Genomic DNA, 18,877 nt, shown 5'->3' on the forward strand with positions numbered 1-18,877 from the left:
AAAGGAAAGTTTATTCTGGAGAAGGAGGTAAGGAATGGGGGACCTGAGGGTAGCAGAGGAGAAACTTGTAACATGTGTTGGCAGAAACAAAGAAGGGGAAGCAAAATCAAATCTGTCCCTTTAGGCGGTGAAAACAGTTGAGATGGAAGGAGCTGCGTAATTCTGTAATTTTGATAAAACATCCACGCCATCACAAGGAAAGCTGAGGGACCTTAAATCAACCGAGCGTCATGACGTTGATGGAGGTTTAGGTGTTATCTGTATGCACGTGCTGCCCCCTGCTGGCTGGGCTGGTTGCTGCATGGAGAAACTCAGCTGTGCTCCAATCCCAGACTACACAATAACAGCTTCCAGTTTGGACTACAGATAAATCCTCAAAGTAAACAGTTCAAGAAATGAAAACAGTCCATTGATAATTACCTCTTATATTTAATATTTCAATGCTCATGAGTACTTTCAGACACGGAGGGAATTTACTATGAGTACTGAGGTTTGCAGTACACACGCTTCATTCTCACACGTGTGTAGAGTTGTTAGGTAGCATGGGATAGGATCACAGTCTGGACCCGTCTGAGATCAATGTCCCTCCCATCAGAATGATCCCTGTAGCTCGTGTGATGTTTGTGCCGACCGGGGTTTGACACAATCTGACACAATCTGACACAATCTGACACGCGGCGCCCTCATCTCTCCTCTGATCTCTGTTTAGACACGAGAGATCGAGAAAAGGGACAGAGATGTATCGATAAATTCAACAGGGGAGGGGAGGGGGGGAGCTGGGTTTGCATCTCAATCAGGCTGCTTTTCAATTTGTTTTCGAGATGGCACGCATCAAAATCCTCTTCCTCCTCCTCCTCCTCCTCCTCTGGTCCCTCTCAGTGTGGGCTCTGTATATGCTGTATTTGTGCGTCTATCATTTCCCCCATCCACTGCACGGTGGGTTGACCTCATCCTTTTGCCTAATTTTTGTTTTATAACTTTTTTGTGTTTTGCCTCTTTTGTGTGTGTTTTTATTAATGAATGTTGTGTTGAGCGCCTCCTATCTGTGTAACCAGACAGTCTGCTGGTATTCCTCCGGAGATGCAGCCTTAAGATACACTGCAGAGAAAAAAAAAGAGATTTTAAAGACTTATCAAATGATTTATGGAATTTTTTGTTGCAGTGTGGGTCGGCCTCATGTTGTCCCAAAGGACTCAAGTGTTGTTCTCTTCTCTTCACCTGTGTGTGTGTGTGTGTGTGTGTGTGTGTGCGTCCCTGTTTCAGATACATAACAGGGACTTGTGTGTCTTATGGCTTAGCTAGGCTTTAGACATGACTCATCTCTCCTGTCGACTAAGGTCAGGTGATACCAGCTGATATTATTACTATTGTTATTACTATTATTATTATTATTATTATTATAGCACCGCCCAAAGTGAAAGGAGGACGCAAGGTTTTGGGGAAAACTGCTCTACTGGCCAACGTCACGAAAATAGGAGAACGTAACAACATCTAATGAACTAAAGAACAGTTTTGATGAATTTGAGAAGCGTTCATTCAGATTTAATTGTTTTTAATGTTCCACAAAGTAAAAAGACACTTTGTACACCTCTGAGCCCCACCCCCCTTATATTTGTTATGGATCTGTACATCATGTTTACATACAGTAGATTGTGTTTGCGTGTCTGTGTTCTCATCACTCATTGGTCAATGGGGCGGTTGAACCTGGACCTGTGTATTCCTTGAAAAGCTCTGGGGGTTAATCCACTATTTTACTGACTGCAACATGGACAAATCAAAAGTGTGTGTGTTTGGGGAGGTAGGGGAGGGGGAGGGGGGGTTTCCAAATTTCCGACCTCAGGGTTAAAGCAGAAGCCCTTATCTGATCCGAGCTGTGTTAGAGTTCATATGCTGGCTTTGTGTATAGACAGGAATATGAGAGGAGATGTTTTTTATGTTGTTTGAGCGGAGACGTGCTGAGGAGTCTCCTGTCGTCACCCCTGCTGATGTAAATATAGAAAAGAGACTTTATTTTGTTTATAAGAGCCTGTGTAATTTAAAGGTGTACATTTTCTCTATGTTTTCAGAGTCTTGTGTTCCTTTTTTTTTTTTTTTTCTTGAAAGACAATAAATTTGGATGTGTTAACTCGCAGTGGTTTATTAATAAGAGTGTAAATGACTCATGTGTGTGTGTGGCTCTCTCTCTCTCTCTCCATGGGCCGCGGAGGGCTCAGTAATTAGTTTGTGCCATAAATCGAGATGTCCCACAGGGTGTTTCCAGGGTAACGCACCACCACCACAGCTGTTTCTAGCTCATCCACAGTCAAGGATCAGATGAATGTGGAGTGTGTGTTCTTTCTTCTCTGAGGTCTTTCTCAATATGACTCAGTTACTGGAAATCTGAGGGTAAATTAGCAGGGCCAGTGAAGTTATTATCACGTTATCACCATGTCATGTCGTGAAGATTCTGTTCTGCTGCCTGACACACACACACACAGTTTGACCCTTATTTAGCCACCTCCCTTCAGGCATCCCATCCCTTTATTTGCAGCACTGGTGTTGCTTTTTGCTGTCATATCTTTATAATCTTCGTACACCTGTTTCATTCTTCAGCTCTTCAGATGTGAAATATGAAAGAGTCGCCGTTAACTAAGCCAGTTCATAACCGGCACCATGACACCCACTCGGCCTGTTTGCGGTGCTCAGGCTTTGTCAACCCAAAACAAACACAAACAAAGCCCGAGTCTGTTAAGCTTCCTTCATAGTTCACTTCACTGGTTCCCCAGAAATAAAGATCATACAGAGGAGACTGTCCACTGAGTGGGGCTGTAGCACTGGGGCAAATGGAGGGGACAGGAAGGGAGAAGTGATACTTTCCTTACCCAGAGAAACTCCCTCCCCTAGGTTAGAAAGCTACAACTTCACAAACAAAGCTCAGATTTACGCAAACATTGACTTTGACAATACAAAACAGCTGAAGGTTATTTAGTGTGGGGACAAATTTGCGGCCCCACCAGTGAAGCTATGATGAGTTATTAGTTTTTGCATGTTAAAGACTAAACTTAGTAAACAATGCTTTTCTCCTTTAGTGATGCTTCCATGCCTTCACTTCACCAAGACCTCACACACATAGATTGAACTTTGCTGTCTTTTTAATTAAATTTTTTGTTCCTTTGACAGTAAATGTTGCTCATCACAGATGCAGTTCATCACATTGGTCTCGTTTCCCTCCAGTGGAACATTCCGGCATATTTGTTCGTCCACTCATCCTTTCATTATGATGCTGTGCTTTCCATTTAATCCCTCTCATGGCAACCAATTCACTTTTTAATTAAGCCAGTATAATGAAATAGTGAGGTGGGGAGCGGAAGGCCTTCACAGTGCCGTGTGTGTGTGTGTTCTGAACCGGACATCCACAGCAGCGGATTTCCTCTTCCTCCCTCCTGTCAAGGCCACAGCTCTGGGTCATCCAACAGACAAACATACAAGGAAACCTAACAAACACGTGTAACCCAATGACGAACAGATGAACCCGACAATCCTGCAGCTTAACAATCAGTCAACAAAGTTGCTCTGGAAACCTTTCAGTCATTTTAAGCATTTTAATGGAAATATTTACTGACAATTGTTAAATACCTCTGGTCACTCTTCCAGAGGTGTGAAGGATCACTGTACAGTCAAACTTTTCACAGTATTTACACGCTCCATCTCAGCTGGCCTCACGCGTTAAGCAGAGCCTCGCCGTTAGCAAAGTACAAATACAAAGTCACATTTGCAAGCCGAACGCCGGGTCTCCTACACACACACACACACGCGCGCGCGCGGCCTTCAAGTCAAAAGCATGTACAAAAACGTAAATACAGGCATATAAAGGAGACGGATCAGTCATCTGTACAGTGTTTCTTAGAATGAAGCCAAGTTAGTACATTCACACACACACACACAGAGAAACAACATGAGTCAATCTGAACTGAATGAGGCTCGACATTTTGGTATAGTTTCAGTTTAACAAAACAACTAAAAGAAACAGTGAGAGAAATACAGTACAGTGCTAGATTTACCCAAGAAGTTTAAAAAAAAAGAGAATGCAGTGTTTGTTTGTTTTTTCAGCCGACAGGGAGCAAGAAAACGCAGATGACCAGTCTGACTCAATCATAATAATAATAATAATAATAATAATAATGATATAAGCTATTTGAATTATTCAAAGCATGTCAGAGAACCTTTTCACATCCAAGTGTCGTGCTGTTTTCGTGATGTGTGGTCTGACGATTCATAACTTCCGGTGGACAAAAACCTGAATCTTCATCGTCAGCGCGGTCGACGGTACCGACGCCTTCACCGACTCCTTCATCAGTACGGTACCAACCAGTACAATTAGATATCACTAAACACCCCAGTGTACACCAACAGACAGGAGATTAAACTGTTATACTAAGTCTTATTCAGTGGGGCCGGAAGTTTCTGCCACAACAACGATCTTAATTTTTTACTTCAGTGACGGCAAAAACCTGTGCATCTTTAACCAGAATCATTCAATATGTACATGTGGAGTTTCAGAGTTGGACTTATCGGACACAACATTTGTATTTTGTGTTGTTTTTTCTTCACATAATCACAATGGAAAATACGGTTTCCTTTGGTGGCGGGTCCTGCCGTCACACACTTGCCGAGGTGTGTGACAGGGCTTCAAAGTTTCAAAGGTAGTGCTTTCCTCTTAAGGAGTGCAAAGGTTTTAGGATGACTTCCGTCCAAACATACATACATCTGCAGCCTTTAAACCCTCCACCAATGCCGGCTAGTTGGCTTCTAAGGTGGAATTTCAAAGGGAAACGCAGCGGACCGGAGTCTGAATCCGCTGCGGGCTGAATGGAGTAACTCATTCCGTACTCACGGAGACCGGATGTCCTTTTTTCAATCTCGACTCCTTCTAAAGTACGCGTTAGGAGTGCTGTGCGTGCAAGAAGCAATTCGACGTTTGCCTGCGACTTTGCCGCCTTTTTTTTTTTGCAGATTATTCCACCGCTACTTTTCACAATAAGAGCATGATTGGGGCGATTTCAGCATTCACACTCACAAATTCACTCTAAATGTGCTTCGGTGTGGTTTTTACTGTTTTACACCATGATCCCATCAAAACAACAGGGCAGATATCCTTTTTTTCTTTTCTTTCAACCTCTTCATTAGATACGCATGCCTAAAGTGACGGTTGGATCATCTCCCGTGTACACACACACACACACTCTCACACACTGTACATGTGAAGACATCAGCAGAAGGCCGATCCCCACTTTTAACAAGAACCACTGACATATCTGTAAACCAAGTCAGATGTTGGTTTTTGTGCGGCTTGGTTGTGTAACATTTACAACGATTCCCTCTCTGCTCCATCCGGCCGCTGCTCACCTGGTGAATCATTAAACCTGTGTGTTTACGCGAGACCAGCAGACAGTAGGACAGACAGAAGGTGGCAGCCCAGTGTCGCCCCCTGCTGGGCCTCTGAGGGGCGAACCAGCGGAGAGGAGTGAGGGAGTGAATCCCAGTTCATCGCGATAGAACCAACTGGTGCTTCCTGTGGCCAAAGGGCTCTTATAAATGTTCATTTAGAAAGAAATCTCTGGTGCATTATGGGAACGTGGACGCAGAGCACCAACATAAGACACCAGTGTTTGGTAAGGCCTCTAGCCTAAAAGGGTTTACTTTAATCTTTCAAAACGTTTCTAAATGAGGTTTTCTTTTCAACTCGTTGCATTTCATCTGATGGTGACCGGACCCAAGCTACGCTGCGTTCAAAGCAACTTGGAGCCCAGCTGCTACTGCCAGAGTCTCAACGAAGGCAGGGAGATGTGCGCAAATTGGGGGAGTGGGAGGACACTGGGGAGAGCGGCGCATCCAGGGAGGGAGGGCGGCGGACAGAGGAGGGTGAAGGAGGGGGGAGGAGGAGGAGGAGGAGGAGGAGGAGGAGAGGGAGGTTGGGATTTTCCGATTGGAATGGAAAGTTTAACAGAGCGATAGCTACAACCATAAAAGCTAAAAAGGTGGAAAGTGATGAAGAGGTGACCAGGGACGAAAAGCACATGCAGTTCAGAGCAACAATAACTTCAGTCCCTCACGTAACCACCATCACGACGAGACCACCTTCAGGAGAGAGACAGAGCCCAGAGGATTTCACCTGAGGTGGTAAAGAACCCACAGTTTTCAGAGATGTAAATAAACCTTTCCTCTCTCTAACACTGATTGCCAGTAGACAGCGGCCTGACCTGTAAGCCGGTCTGTGACAGCTTCTACCTGTACCGTTGGCGTCCGGTTGGTCCCACAGAAAGGCAAAGGTTGACATTTCTAGCAGCAGATAAAAAGTAAACAGAACAGACGAGTCGACGAGAGACAACAGACAGAGAGACGGAGCGCCGCCGAACGCGAGCCCAGACTCTCAAGAACCATGTACAAACAGGAATGTTCTATGAACTATACACATAAGACTCTGAACCGTGAGCCCCAACCAGAACAAACGACCCTTGGATCAATCAGGTCTGGTCCCCGTGTTGACCTCCGTCTCCTCGGCTAGCGCCTCAACACGCAGGTTAAAACTTGAGATCAAACACGATTAAGGAAATAAGTCATTGTTTTTCCAACGTTATCGGAGTAAATCGTCTCTGGCGCACTTCCAGGATCTAGATTTCGCAATTTTTAAGTTTATTTTGTGTGAAAGCTCTGCATTGGTTTAGATTCTGCTCGTATGCGAAGGGAGCCAATAATTTTGTCCACTTATGATTTTACTCCGGCTTTCTGACCCTGGAGTCAGACCACTACGCTGTCTCTATAGCAGATAAATTAAACTCAATGCACACATACACACACACACACACATATATACAGAACACGTGGAGGTTTGAGGGACGCGGGCCGAATGGAGGAGGGGTCAAATCATAAATGCGCGTGTAAAAAGGAAAAGCCCGGTTGGACCATGCAAGAGGGCCAGTTGATACCGTTTGAAGGAAAACTCCCACCCGTTAGAAAGACCCCAGCGTGACACCCGGGCCTCGTGTTGACCCTCCTCACGTGTTCTCTCCTGTGCGCGGCTTCTCACGCCGGTCACTCCGGGATCTGCAGGGCCATGACTTCAGGTTTGATCTTGAAGTAGTGGTTGAAACGCAGCACGGCGTACCTGCGGGGGAAGGACGAGCAGAGGAGCGACGATGAAGCTCAAGCTTCACACACACACACACACACACACACACACACACACACACACACACACACACACACACACACACACACACACACACACACACACACACACACACACACACACACACACACACACACACACACACACACACACACACACACACACACACACACACACACACACACACACACACACACACACACCTCTCTGTGTGCATTAAGTTATGGAAAGTCACATTAGAAAGGAGAGCCGTGTTTGCTTTGGCGGTTTTTGGTTTCAGTCATTCCTTATTCTCCGTTTAACTCACACAGAGAGATTATTTACACACACACACACTCCAACTGACCACTTATGCAATATCCCACACAGGGGGTCGCCCCCCCCCACACACACACACTCACTTACCCTAAGAAGTCAAAGTCAATGGAGGAGTATTTTGCCTGGATGAGCGCCCAAAAGCCCCAAAAGAAGTGAGAGGCCTTGAGGGACAAACAATAGAACAGATTAAGTAAAGTAATACTCCACGTCTCTGATCTGGAGATGTGTTTGTGTGGGTGTGTGTGTTCGCCGCCATAATCCTCCTCACCAGGGCGAACTTGTTGACCTGCACGTAGAGCGTCTCCAGCTCCCGCTCGCTGACCTCCTCGCTTTTCTTGGTGAACATCTTGTACGCCTGCAGGTAAATCTGCAGCCACTCCATCTGCATCTCTCTGCTGGGGTACAGACCGTAGTCCAGCTCGCTCATGCCTAAAACACACACACACACACGCACAGGCACAGGCACATACACACACACCGGTGAACTCAGCCGTACTTCCAATGGCTCCCAAATGAACTCTGGTGTAGTTTTGGCCACAAACCTGCAAACTCGTTGAAGTGGTTGCCGATGTCAAAGGCCTGGTAGTTGTAGCTGGAATATTCATAGTCGATGAAGCGAACGTGACCTGAGGGACAGGAAGTGAACTCATCACTCACACACACACACACACGTCACAAGCAGGGTTTCAACTCTCTGAAGCGTATTTGCAGCTTTAACCCAAGTCAGTAGGGGAAAGCTGTCAGGAACCACATTAAATGTTGCGACACTGGGCTGCATGATGGTGAGGCTTCCCTAAGGGGGCGGAGCTGCGGGGGGGTACCTACCCTCCTTGCTGTTGTGGATGATGTTCTTGCAGAGGAGGTCGTTGTGGCAGAGGACGACCGGGGAGCCCAGTGTGGAGAGATGCTCCTTCATCCAGGCCATCTCCTGCTCCAGCACCTCCTTACTGGGCACCTCCTGCTGGATTCTGAGCCAGAGACATAGGACAAAAGGTTACATCAGCCAATTCCCTCAATCTGGTTTCATTACTAAGAAAGCAGAAGTGCAAACACAGGAAATGTAAGAGCTCAGCATGCACGGGCACCACAGGGTCTCAGCGGGGCTCTGGACCGTGGCCCCCCTGAGAACGCAAGAGAAGTGAGGCCTCAGCACGCAGACGTCGTTTTCCAGCGTGTTTGAGTCGCCAGAGCGTCATCATTTGGTGCCATCTTTTTTCAAACGGCTGTAATTGAAACATTTCCCTTCACTTTGCTGCCTTCATGTTTAACAACAAACTGCACCCTGTCTGTGCTTAGTGGGCGAAGGGTTAAATGGCCGGGCTGAGCGTCTCTCCCAGCGAGGGCCGGGCAGTGAGCGGCGAGGTCGTTGCCGTTGCCTACGGTAATGAGCTTTTGTGGCTTAATCCATAGTCAGCCTGATAGCAATGAGAGAGAAAGAGAGAGGAAGGTGGAATTATTACTCCCAGGAATTCAAACACACACCCTCTCCCTGGAGATCTGCCTACTCCTACCTGGATAGCTGGCTTACCTTCACACACACACACACACGCACACACACGCACGCACGCACGTTATCGTCTGAGCTGGCCTCTTCTTATCTGGTTTATACTGCTGTGCAACAAGTGTCCGTTGCCAAGGACGCGGGACACTGTAACTGTCTGCGTTACCGAGGAGGAGGACAAAATGTGACCTGATAAAACGAGGCTGCACAAACATCTGCCGGGCTGCACGCACGCACACACACGCACACATGCCTCAGACTCCCTAATCTAGCTGGCTATTATTGATGCAGTTATATAAACCACACGCTGGACTGAACACAGCCGTCTGCACAGAGACATCAGAGGCCGGGTGAAACCAAGGGGCCCATCTCAGACTGGAACACGGGGCTGAAGGTTTCCCAAAGAACAAAAGACAAGAGTTTGTGTCGGCCGGTAGGTGAATGATTGATTGATTGATGCGGGTCACTTCCCATAATGGTTGAACACTTCCTGTCAGAGCGGACTGTGATCATATTACTCTCATACCTCATCAGCACAGCACTTAATTGCTTAGAACTTCCGGAAAGATGGTTCCACGTCCTTCCTGGTCATTAATAAATAAACCGCGTGACGTAAAGCAGTTATGCGATCCAGGAAACGGCTCCACTGGGTGTTCCAACTGCTTCTGTCCTCATGACCGACGTCGCAGGCAAACAAGGCTGTAATCTGTCAGTCATTTGAATGCTTCTCAAATGTTATGCAGATGTGCGGATGTACGTAGGGACGTGCAGACAGTGGACACAGACGCTCACCTGATGTTGGACGCCTGCTCTGTGAACTCTGTGGCCACCAGGGAGAAGTATTTACGCATCTTGATCCAAAGGTCGGGTTTGGGGACGCAGCCGTTGTGCGCGTGGATGGCGTGGATACGGGCCATCTCCCTGGCGATCAGTCTGAGAGGGAGATACAGATAAGACGGGTAGATAAACGACACAATAATCTAATCTAATCAAGTCGGGATTCCAATATGAAACTAGGACATCGTTAGATACATTAGCTCCCCGCAACAAAGCCACTAGACAGTTCATCCAGACACTTTCATCTCCATCTTAGATAAGAATGAAGAACTGAAAGTAAGAGTAAGAATCACACAGTGGAGTTTCAACCCAAAGCTAAATTGCCTTTAAGTTATCCTGACGCGTGTTTGCAGGACGGATCTTCTGTCAGTTATCCTTTGTGTGCCTATGACATGTGATCACCACATTTGTTTCTTTCCTTTCCTGTGCGTGTCTAAGCTTTGCATTGAGCAAACAGTAACACAGGGATATTTAAAAATGTTTCAGCTCCATTTTTGAACCGAGTGAAAACCCCTGACGAGTCCTGACCTAAGAAGCGTAGGATCCCTGACGTCCTGCGTCCCGAGAGCGTCACCCTGCATGAACTCGTAGCAGATGCCGTTCTGGAAGGTGCAGTAGAGGCGAGGGGCGCAGCCATTAGCGTGTAGCACCTAGAGGTCGGACACAGAAACGCAGAGGAAAGACGAATTAAACGGTGAAAACAAAAGCGATTCTCAAGCTCATATTTAGTGTCCCAGTTGTTGTAAATGCTACCTGAAAGCTCTTGAGCTCATTGTCTCTGTCCACAATCAGCTCGGTTTTGTGGCCGTACACTCGGACGAGGACCACGTCTTCTGGACTGTCCTCCACGTAGCAGCCTACCAGCTTGTTGGTGGTCCCGTCGGTGAAGAGCTGTAGCAGGGGGAAGAGAGGAGGCTGTTAGCTTTCTTTGCAGAAGTAAAGATGCAGAGAAACAAAAACACGAGCCTGTCACGGATGTTAGGTCGCAAGTTGGCGTGTTTACTTAAATTAACTTCATCTGTGTAAACGTGTAAATGTGTGTGTCATGCCCGCAAACTGAAACAAGCTGAATAGGCGACTCCTCCTTTCAATAGGACTGAGAAACAGATGTGTTCTTTGATGAACGGAGACTTCAGGCTTGTATGGTCTCATTCATTACATCCTCTAAAATGGAAGACTCAGCTAAAATACGGCAATGACCCGGATAGTGCCTCACACTCCGTGACTGTTGACCTTCCTACAGGGCGATGATGACACACCAGTGAGTCAGCAGGGTGTGGTCTCCTCTAAAGTAAAGTGTATCCTAATAGTGATGTGGATCTGTAGAAATGAACGACATCGTCTCTCCAGTGGCCAGCAGATCCCACCCAAAGCTCAGACATCCACCCACTTCATACATAACTTGCATTCCACATGTGGCTGACCACGCCCAGGCATCCATGTTGTGGCCATACCTCCACCAGCAATAACGGCTCTTCTACCACATGACTGATCTCGTAAACAACATACAGCTGAGTACATCATCAGAAAGACAAAAAGCTCTGAACCAGGCGGAGCTAAACAACATTCCCTCTCCACATTCTCATCATACTGTGTGCTGCCTGAGTGGAACAATGACGGTTGACGATTCTTGTTTCATACATTTCTGACAACCGATGAGATTCCAGGTTTGGTAGTCTGACAGGTAGGCTTTGTGGGCGGAGCCTAATATTAACAACAAACATGAGAAACTTTGGCTGTTGCTGCTTGAGGACTTCGACCATCAGGAGCTTCTGTCCACAGCTCTGACCCACATCCTCACCATATTAGTCAAATAACACGTTTGGACGAAACTTAATCAATCTTCTGATTTTAACCTGAAACTCCCTGCAGAAAAATCCTTTTAATTCATTGTCCCTCTTGTTGCTGGGGCACAGGATCACCACAGATTCACCACTAGGCTGCAGACACTCGGCTCCTGTGTGTGATGGCCTCTGAGTAAACGCTTCTTTGTTTTTTGGTCACAGCCATTCCAAAAGCATTTGACCTGGGCATGAAATATGAATCACCTGAGGGCCATAAATTATGCATTTCCCTTTAGCTGAGAATCGAGAGTCAAATAAACGTTTTAGCTTTGGAATGAAGAGGCGTAACCTTAAGAGAAGGCTCATGCAAATGTGGAGGAGCAGGTATTTACATTGGGAAACAAATTCAAAGAAACTTTAAAACAAGAACTACCGGTTGCTTGGAAGATTCAACATTAGTCAAACTAGGGTAGTGAACATAACCGGGGATGCATACTGATACACAACAGTTAAAAAGAAAAGCTGGAACCGTGTTTTAGAGTTTTAGTGTTGAGGGATCAGGCCATAAACCCACTTGTTATAATGAATCACTATGAACAATATATCCATTGTTAGATGTGAGTTAGTTGGGCAAGAACCTAAAACTGCAATCATATAAAACCTCCAAGAATCAAGAGCCTCAAGGGGCAAACTTTGAGTGTGTGTGTGTGTCCTCCCCCTCCTCTTTAAACACAGTTCACATCCTGCACCTGACATTAAAGCATCCCCGTGTTTCTCCGTCACGTCACCACCAGCTGGCCTCTGGCACGGAGGTGACAGCTCGGCTCTCCTACTAGATTTGGTATACGCGTTTACGTTTGAGTGTCAACAAACTGGAATCAAATAGTAAAATCTATCAATACACTTGTCAATTGTTTGGGGGGGTTTAACTATTTACTGTCTGTAGCTGACGTTAGCTGGTCACGAGCGTGTATCCATCCTGCCGCTATCACATCAAAACGTCTTTATTCGCAAAAATACAATTAATTACAGGTTAAATAAGTTAATAATGATATAATATGAACCCCTTGTTATTTGTAATTTAACGCGGTTCTTTCTTTCTGGAGGCTTCGTGTTGCTCGGCGGTGCTGTTCGGCTGTCAAGTCTAGCCTAGCATACCGCGTACAGCTTAGCTGGGCAGCTAACGTTACCTTCGTCTTGACTTGATTCGCGTCCCACGCCGGTCTCAGTTGTTTTATGAGCTTCATCGCTCCATCCGTCACGTTGTGTTCGTCCACGAAAATGGGGATTTTCTTTATTACCGGCGAGCCGACGGGCACATGTATTTGCGTCTCCATCCCGTTCGTCTTTGACGGTTTTTACCTGCGAGCCCTCTACACAGATGTTTCTTGAAATCGGAGCATACAAGTGTCGGCTCGGTATGTGTTGTATTCTGTGAAGGGTTGGTTTCTACGAGATGTAACAGAAGCGCTTTATCGTGTTTACAGCTGGAGGAGTGATGATGGTGGTGATGAAGAGGAGCTAGACACGGTGTTAGTAGCGCTCTCGTACTTAAAGTGAGCTGTATGACGCCAGACTGCCGGCTGCAGAGACTCGTCGCCGGTTGTATTAGAGAAGCTCAGCCCGACCAACCAGTCACTTCCTCCTACTTGGCCCCGCCCACACGGGATCATCCGATTGTACCGCTGCTGTAACGACAAACCACATTTGAGCACGCCCACTGTCCCGACTCCCGAGCGAGTCCGACTGTATCCGGAGATACCCGAGTGCATGTGTGGCAGGATCTATGGTACTCCAACAATTTTACACACCAGACTAATTTTACTGCAGATTATCTCATGAATTTGCATACTTTGTTAGTCTCGGTTTTAGCAGAATTATATTTTATTATTATTTTATCGTTTTAAACATTATTAGACACAGAACTTTTGTAACCTTACAAGTTTCCGTTACAGTATTTGGAATGCTGAAGACTGCAAGGTTGAAAACTAAAGCCTATCCTAATAGTTTTCATACATTATCGTCTTTTCATTTATTAGAAGCACATCAGAAATGTGCAGAACTGACAATGCAGATGAATTGAAGTGAATTAAGTATACAAACAACATATAAAACTAATTAGCAAGTCAGAACTTTCCTTTACACAGTAGTTGTGTGATCACTACCAGTATATTTACACCTTGCATACAACTTGCATTGATTATGTATAAGGCATTACCTGGCACCAGTGTACTATATAGAGAATGTATTGAGACTTGTGGGACGTTCCTGGTTTATTTTACATTACATTACGATCATTTGGCAGACGCTTTTATCCAAAGCGACTTACATTACATTACCACCCTTCGCAGAGGGAGGAGCAATTGAGGGTTCGGTGCCTTGGCACTGAGCCACTGCCTCCCTATTTGTACATTGTGGTGTATTTTGCTGTGATCTAGCATCTCAATAAGAACGTATATTCATTCTACTAGGGAAGGCTGTACAGCTGACAAATGGACAAAGGAGAAGTGTACCTTAGGCCAGTCTAAACCGGACAAGTGATGTAAATAACATAGAAGGTCAAGTTTAGGGAGGCAGTGGCTCAGTGGGTAGTGCTTCCGCTTGGGAACCGGAGGGTCGCCGGTTTGAGCCTCTGCCGAGGTGCCCCTGAGCAAGGCACCGAACCCTCAAGTGCTCCCCCCCTGCGAAGGGTGGTAATGTAATGTAAGTCGCTTTGGATAAAAGCGTCTGCCAAATGATCGTAATGTAATGTACATGCCAAATAAAGGCCATTACAAAATGAACTGTCACTCCCTCAGGATGGCCACGTAGTGTTTACAGTGGCTCAGGTGTTTTGTCAATACCCACTGAACAGGTCTTTTCTGATTGAGAATCAACTGTATAAATATGTCAGAAAGTTAGAGTTCGAGAGCGACTCATTCTGGCTGCAGAGTCTCTCACAAGCATTCCATGGTGCTTGTTATGATGCTGTACTTTGTATAATAAAACCCTATTATACAAGCAAAGACAGTGTCAGCGGAGATCCTTCCTTCCTTCATCTTCACATCATCGCAACCCAAGATTACACTAAAACATGAAAATACATTCAACAGCAGCTCTTTGGCAAACACATAGGCATCCCTACTGGCTTAATACTTCCCCTACTGAAGTTTGCCACCTGCTGGCCAAAGCACATACTTACAGTGTAACAACTCGGAAGAAAGAAAGAAAGAAAGAAAGAAAGAAAGAAAGAAAGAAAGAAAGAAAGAAAGAAAGAAAGAAAGATATTCTATGCAAATTATATAGAATATTATGGAAATCAGGTACATAATGCTGTAGGGATCCACAATTACCGCTAGAGGGAACCAAGCGCTTCTAAAATAACCGGAAGTTCCGCATGTAGTTTCGGGGTTGTTGACATCCTGTCTCTGGCCTGTTCATTCAGCTGAGGTTTTTATACTAAACCATGATGTTGGATTTGAGTAATAACCTGGAGAACGTTCCTGTTCTGCTGGAAGAGAATACGGCTTTGCGGACATTGCCTGAATTCGAGGTAATACCAACACAGCCAGCACGACAATCGCGTTACTTTTGATCATATAACATGATATAAAGTTGTCTGTTTGCTCTTCAATTTAGAATAAAGTAAACGAATGGACTAAAATAATGCACCATAACACGTGTAATATTAAAATTCAAAGACCATTGGTCATCCATACATGAATTGTTTTGCCCCTACAATGTTTTCATACCAATTGGGGGCAGATCGTTCAATTTGAATTAGTATCTCCGGTATTGTGAATCTTCTAATCCCTAATTCAGTTTAAATGGGAAGATGTACTGCTCTGCTCCATTACGTCACTGTGTTTACCCAAGTAAAGAGGGGGAGAAGCAGCTTTGTTTGCTGCTCCTGGCACCGACATCTTCCCCTTATCTTCTGTTGATGCTGCTGCTGCTGCTGCTGTCACTCCCTCCTTTGTCTATTCAGTTTGACATTTCCATTGAGATCTTATCTGTAGATTGGCATTAACACGGTGAAGAGGCATTTCGTGTAGTGATGGGTCATTTCCATTCACTAACACTGATAAGAGGAATAATTATTGAGCCGCCAAAACTACACGACAGCCAATAAGACACACACAGATACATGCTTTACCATTAAATGAAATACATCAGGGAAATGAATCCAAGGTTGCCCCTGGAGACGATATCCTGTGTTGTTTTATCAGCTTTAAGTGAAAAGTTTAGTCCAGTATGCTCATCTGGGACTGTTTCATAGACTATTGAAATGTTCTGTTTTACCATGAGATGGCAGCAAACCATTACAGGGCACCACTGCACCAACTAACTGCAGTACAGGGAATCAAAAAATAACCTCCCTGTCCTGAACCAGAGGAGTTGTCCTACTTTACAGGCCTGATCCAGAAGACTTCCCAGTCAACACAATGCAGCACATTAACAGAACAGTTGGATACATTATAGTGTTGTTGAAATAATGAAGCTGTTAGATTTCCCTGTTGATGGGGTTGTTAATGATACAGACCTGTGTGGTTTAACATTTCCCCTTAATGTGACTGTTGGCCTAATTTAAAGAGATTAGGTCAAACTGGTATCACAACTTTTTTTCTCGATCTTTCATTGCGATTCCCTTTGGCATTTTCAGTATTCACCAGAAAATATTCAGGGACCAGGATGCACCGTTGACCCCAGCGAGGTCATACTTCCTGGATGTACCTGCCTTTCCCACTCCTGTAATCCTGAGAGCTGCTCCTGCTTACAGAAATATGGGCAGGCGTACTGCCGCTCTGGGACCCTGCTGAATCTTAACGGAGCGGGAACTGGTTACTCTACACCTGTGTTTGAGTGCAATGCTCTTTGCACCTGCAGTGAAACCTGTTCCAACCGGGTGGTCCAGAGAGGACTCGGATTCAGGTTGGAAGTTTTCAGCACAAAGGAGAGGGGCTGGGGCGTACGGACACTCGAGCCGCTTCCACGTGGGACGTTTGTGTGCGAGTATGCGGGGGAGGTCATCGGTTTTGACGAGGCCAGACGCAGACAACTTGCCCAGGGATCCAAAGAAAATAATTACATCATTGCCGTAAGGGAGCATGCAGGTAAGGACCACGTCACCAACACATTTGTAGACCCGGCCTCTGTGGGAAACGTAGGCCGCTTTCTCAACCACTCCTGCTCGCCCAACCTGTTCATGGTGCCAGTCCGTGTTCACTCTATGGTCCCTAGACTGGCACTGTTTGCTGACCGGGACATCAGTGCCCACGAAGAGTTGACTTTTGACTATTCAGGAGGCTACAGTAACCAGCCTCCCATAGAGCCGTCTGCACAGAGCGACGCTGCTCTACAGACCAGCAGGACAGACGCTCTCCCAAGGAAAACCTGCTTCTGTGGTACTGACAGCTGTGCTCAGTTCCTTCCACTGGATTTATCTGTTCTCAGCTGATCTCATTGGGTTCAAATTTTGCATTGTGTCTGTTTTGCAGCTGTTAATGTCTTTTTAAAGCGATAAAGTAGATTCAAATGACAAATGATTGTGGCTGTTTTTTTCCATAATGTGGTTTCAAAATTCTCTATTTAGTCGAGCTGCAATCTGCAAATTGCTGATATTGTTTGTGAATGAAAAGGGAATAATGCAGTTTATCTGTGGAAATACAAACGCAACAGGCTGAATGAGTCACGTCTGTGCTGTCACTGTTTACGATTTTGCGACTATGTCCCCCGAGATTTCATAATGCTGTAACACACTCATTAGGTTAGCTGGCGCAGTGAAACTAAATCATGAGGTGCGAAAAAAAGTTTGTGAAAAAGTAAACCTGTTAACACCATTGACTCTCCTGTATGTCTTATTCAGTTTGATCAATCTTGAAATGCTTCTTCTATATAGGACATGTCCCACTTGACTCACAGTCTCAAAAGGGTCATCTTGTCCGCCACATGTACGTCTCATTTCTCACATGATACAAGAATCTGGATGGAACAGGGACATCATTAGTGAATTAAGATAAATGTGTTCCTTTAATAGCCATATAACTGACAGGGATCATCTAATTTATAAAAAGGAAAGACGAGCTGTTAACCAAAACAGGAATTCATCCAATCTACAGTGACAGAACTGTCTCTCTCCTGCAACCTGACATTTCAGTCTGTCTTCTGCAATGCAGTCTCACATTGTAAGTGTTCTCACCCTGACATCACTCTCAAACCTCACGAGAGGTGGGACCAATTAAAAAGGGCCGGAGGGTAATTTTATATAGAAACATATTTTATTCCCCTGTCAAAGGAGGGGTGAAGGTGTCCCACTTTAGTGTGACCATTCTCAAATCAGGGCCTTCTCTCTCAGTCTGCCCCATTTCCAGTCAAGAACTGCTTTCATCTTATTAATATCCACATCTGGGTTAATTAGAAGGGAGACCGTGTTTCATCCAGAAATGGGACCAGTGCTTGAGCCACGTTGAGGCTGAGAGAGAGACAAAGTGGTGGGGAGATGGGAGCCTGTTGCTGATCAGAGACCTCCGCCAAGTCGATTGTTTTTTGTGTCACCCAGCAGAGAGGCAAACAGAGGAAGCCTTTGTGCGCTCCGTGTATATAGTTCCTTTGTGAGGATTGTGTTGAATATCTTTCGGTTCAGTTTCTGTTCTATTTGTCCGAACGTGCCACAATAAAACAAAACAATAGAGCTACGGTCAGGGCCTGGGAGACAGCTTGGTCAGGGCCTGTGTGAAAATGTCCAGATACTTTTCAAACCATATGGAATCTAAATAGGATGTGATTGGGCAGATGTACGCAGACTGTTCCCTAACTGTTGTGTAGCTGAGCTGCAAAATGAAAGGTTGGTTTCTGCACGGTCACCTAGCAACCACCACTTAATCACATGGGGTGAACTTCTCCCCCTAACCTTTTTACCCCTTCACACAAAAGCGTGTTGAGGATTTATTCAGTGCTAAAGAACAGAGTGTGATATTTTGTTTGTTTGTTGTTTATATTCATATTGATTGAATGCTCTTCAGACCGTTGTGGTGACTCCAATCAGCCATAAAAGCAAAGTCGATGAACAACCTAAGAAATTCCAAAAGCAATTGACCTGTGTAACAGGTCAAAATGTAACAGTAGCAGTAAGTCACAAATCTGAGGTGTGGTGAGTCCAGCTTTGTTTGGCTGAAGTGCAGTGAGATTTGGAATTTCATCTCACAGATGGAGCTGACCTACATACATCCATTTTTTATGCACCAGGGAGTGAAGAAAACTTGTATTCATCAGCAGCACTGTCAGGAAGTT

At 45.4% G+C, this 18,877-nt stretch overlaps 2 protein-coding genes across 3 annotated transcripts; one reads left to right on the forward strand and one right to left on the reverse strand.

The window, feature by feature from the left end:
* Window positions 1-3,089: 3,089 nt before the first annotated feature.
* Window positions 3,090-13,208, reverse strand: etnk2 (ethanolamine kinase 2). Of its 2 annotated transcripts, XM_076141004.1 has the most exons (10): window positions 12,799-13,208; window positions 10,578-10,715; window positions 10,353-10,474; window positions 9,780-9,920; window positions 8,312-8,454; window positions 8,029-8,112; window positions 7,755-7,915; window positions 7,574-7,647; window positions 7,039-7,144; window positions 3,090-3,439 (listed from the first exon to the last, which is right to left on the reverse strand). In XM_076141004.1, the coding sequence occupies exons 1-9, from the start codon at window positions 12,943-12,945 to the stop codon at window positions 7,072-7,074; spliced, it is 1,083 nt and encodes a 360-aa protein (XP_075997119.1). In that variant the 5' UTR covers window positions 12,946-13,208; the 3' UTR covers window positions 3,090-3,439; window positions 7,039-7,071. The 2 variants fall into 2 exon arrangements, with proteins under 2 accessions (XP_075997119.1, XP_075997118.1); XM_076141003.1 differs by lacking the exon at window positions 3,090-3,439 and having other exon boundaries at window positions 3,568-7,144.
* Window positions 13,209-14,992: 1,784 nt separating this feature from the next.
* On the forward strand, window positions 14,993-17,211 carry setmar (SET domain and mariner transposase fusion gene). Its single transcript, XM_076141080.1, has 2 exons — window positions 14,993-15,140; window positions 16,251-17,211. Exons 1-2 carry the CDS (start codon window positions 15,054-15,056, stop codon window positions 17,043-17,045), a joined length of 882 nt encoding a protein of 293 aa, XP_075997195.1. The 5' UTR covers window positions 14,993-15,053; the 3' UTR covers window positions 17,046-17,211.
* The last annotated feature ends 1,666 nt before the right edge of the window (window positions 17,212-18,877 follow it).

Source organism: Genypterus blacodes, unplaced genomic scaffold (assembly GCF_046128005.1).
Source record: "Genypterus blacodes isolate CSIRO-AG114 ecotype Tasmania unplaced genomic scaffold, CSIRO-AGI_Gbla_v1 ptg000017l_1, whole genome shotgun sequence".
In the NCBI taxonomy this organism is placed as follows: Eukaryota; Metazoa; Chordata; class Actinopteri; order Ophidiiformes; family Ophidiidae; genus Genypterus; species Genypterus blacodes.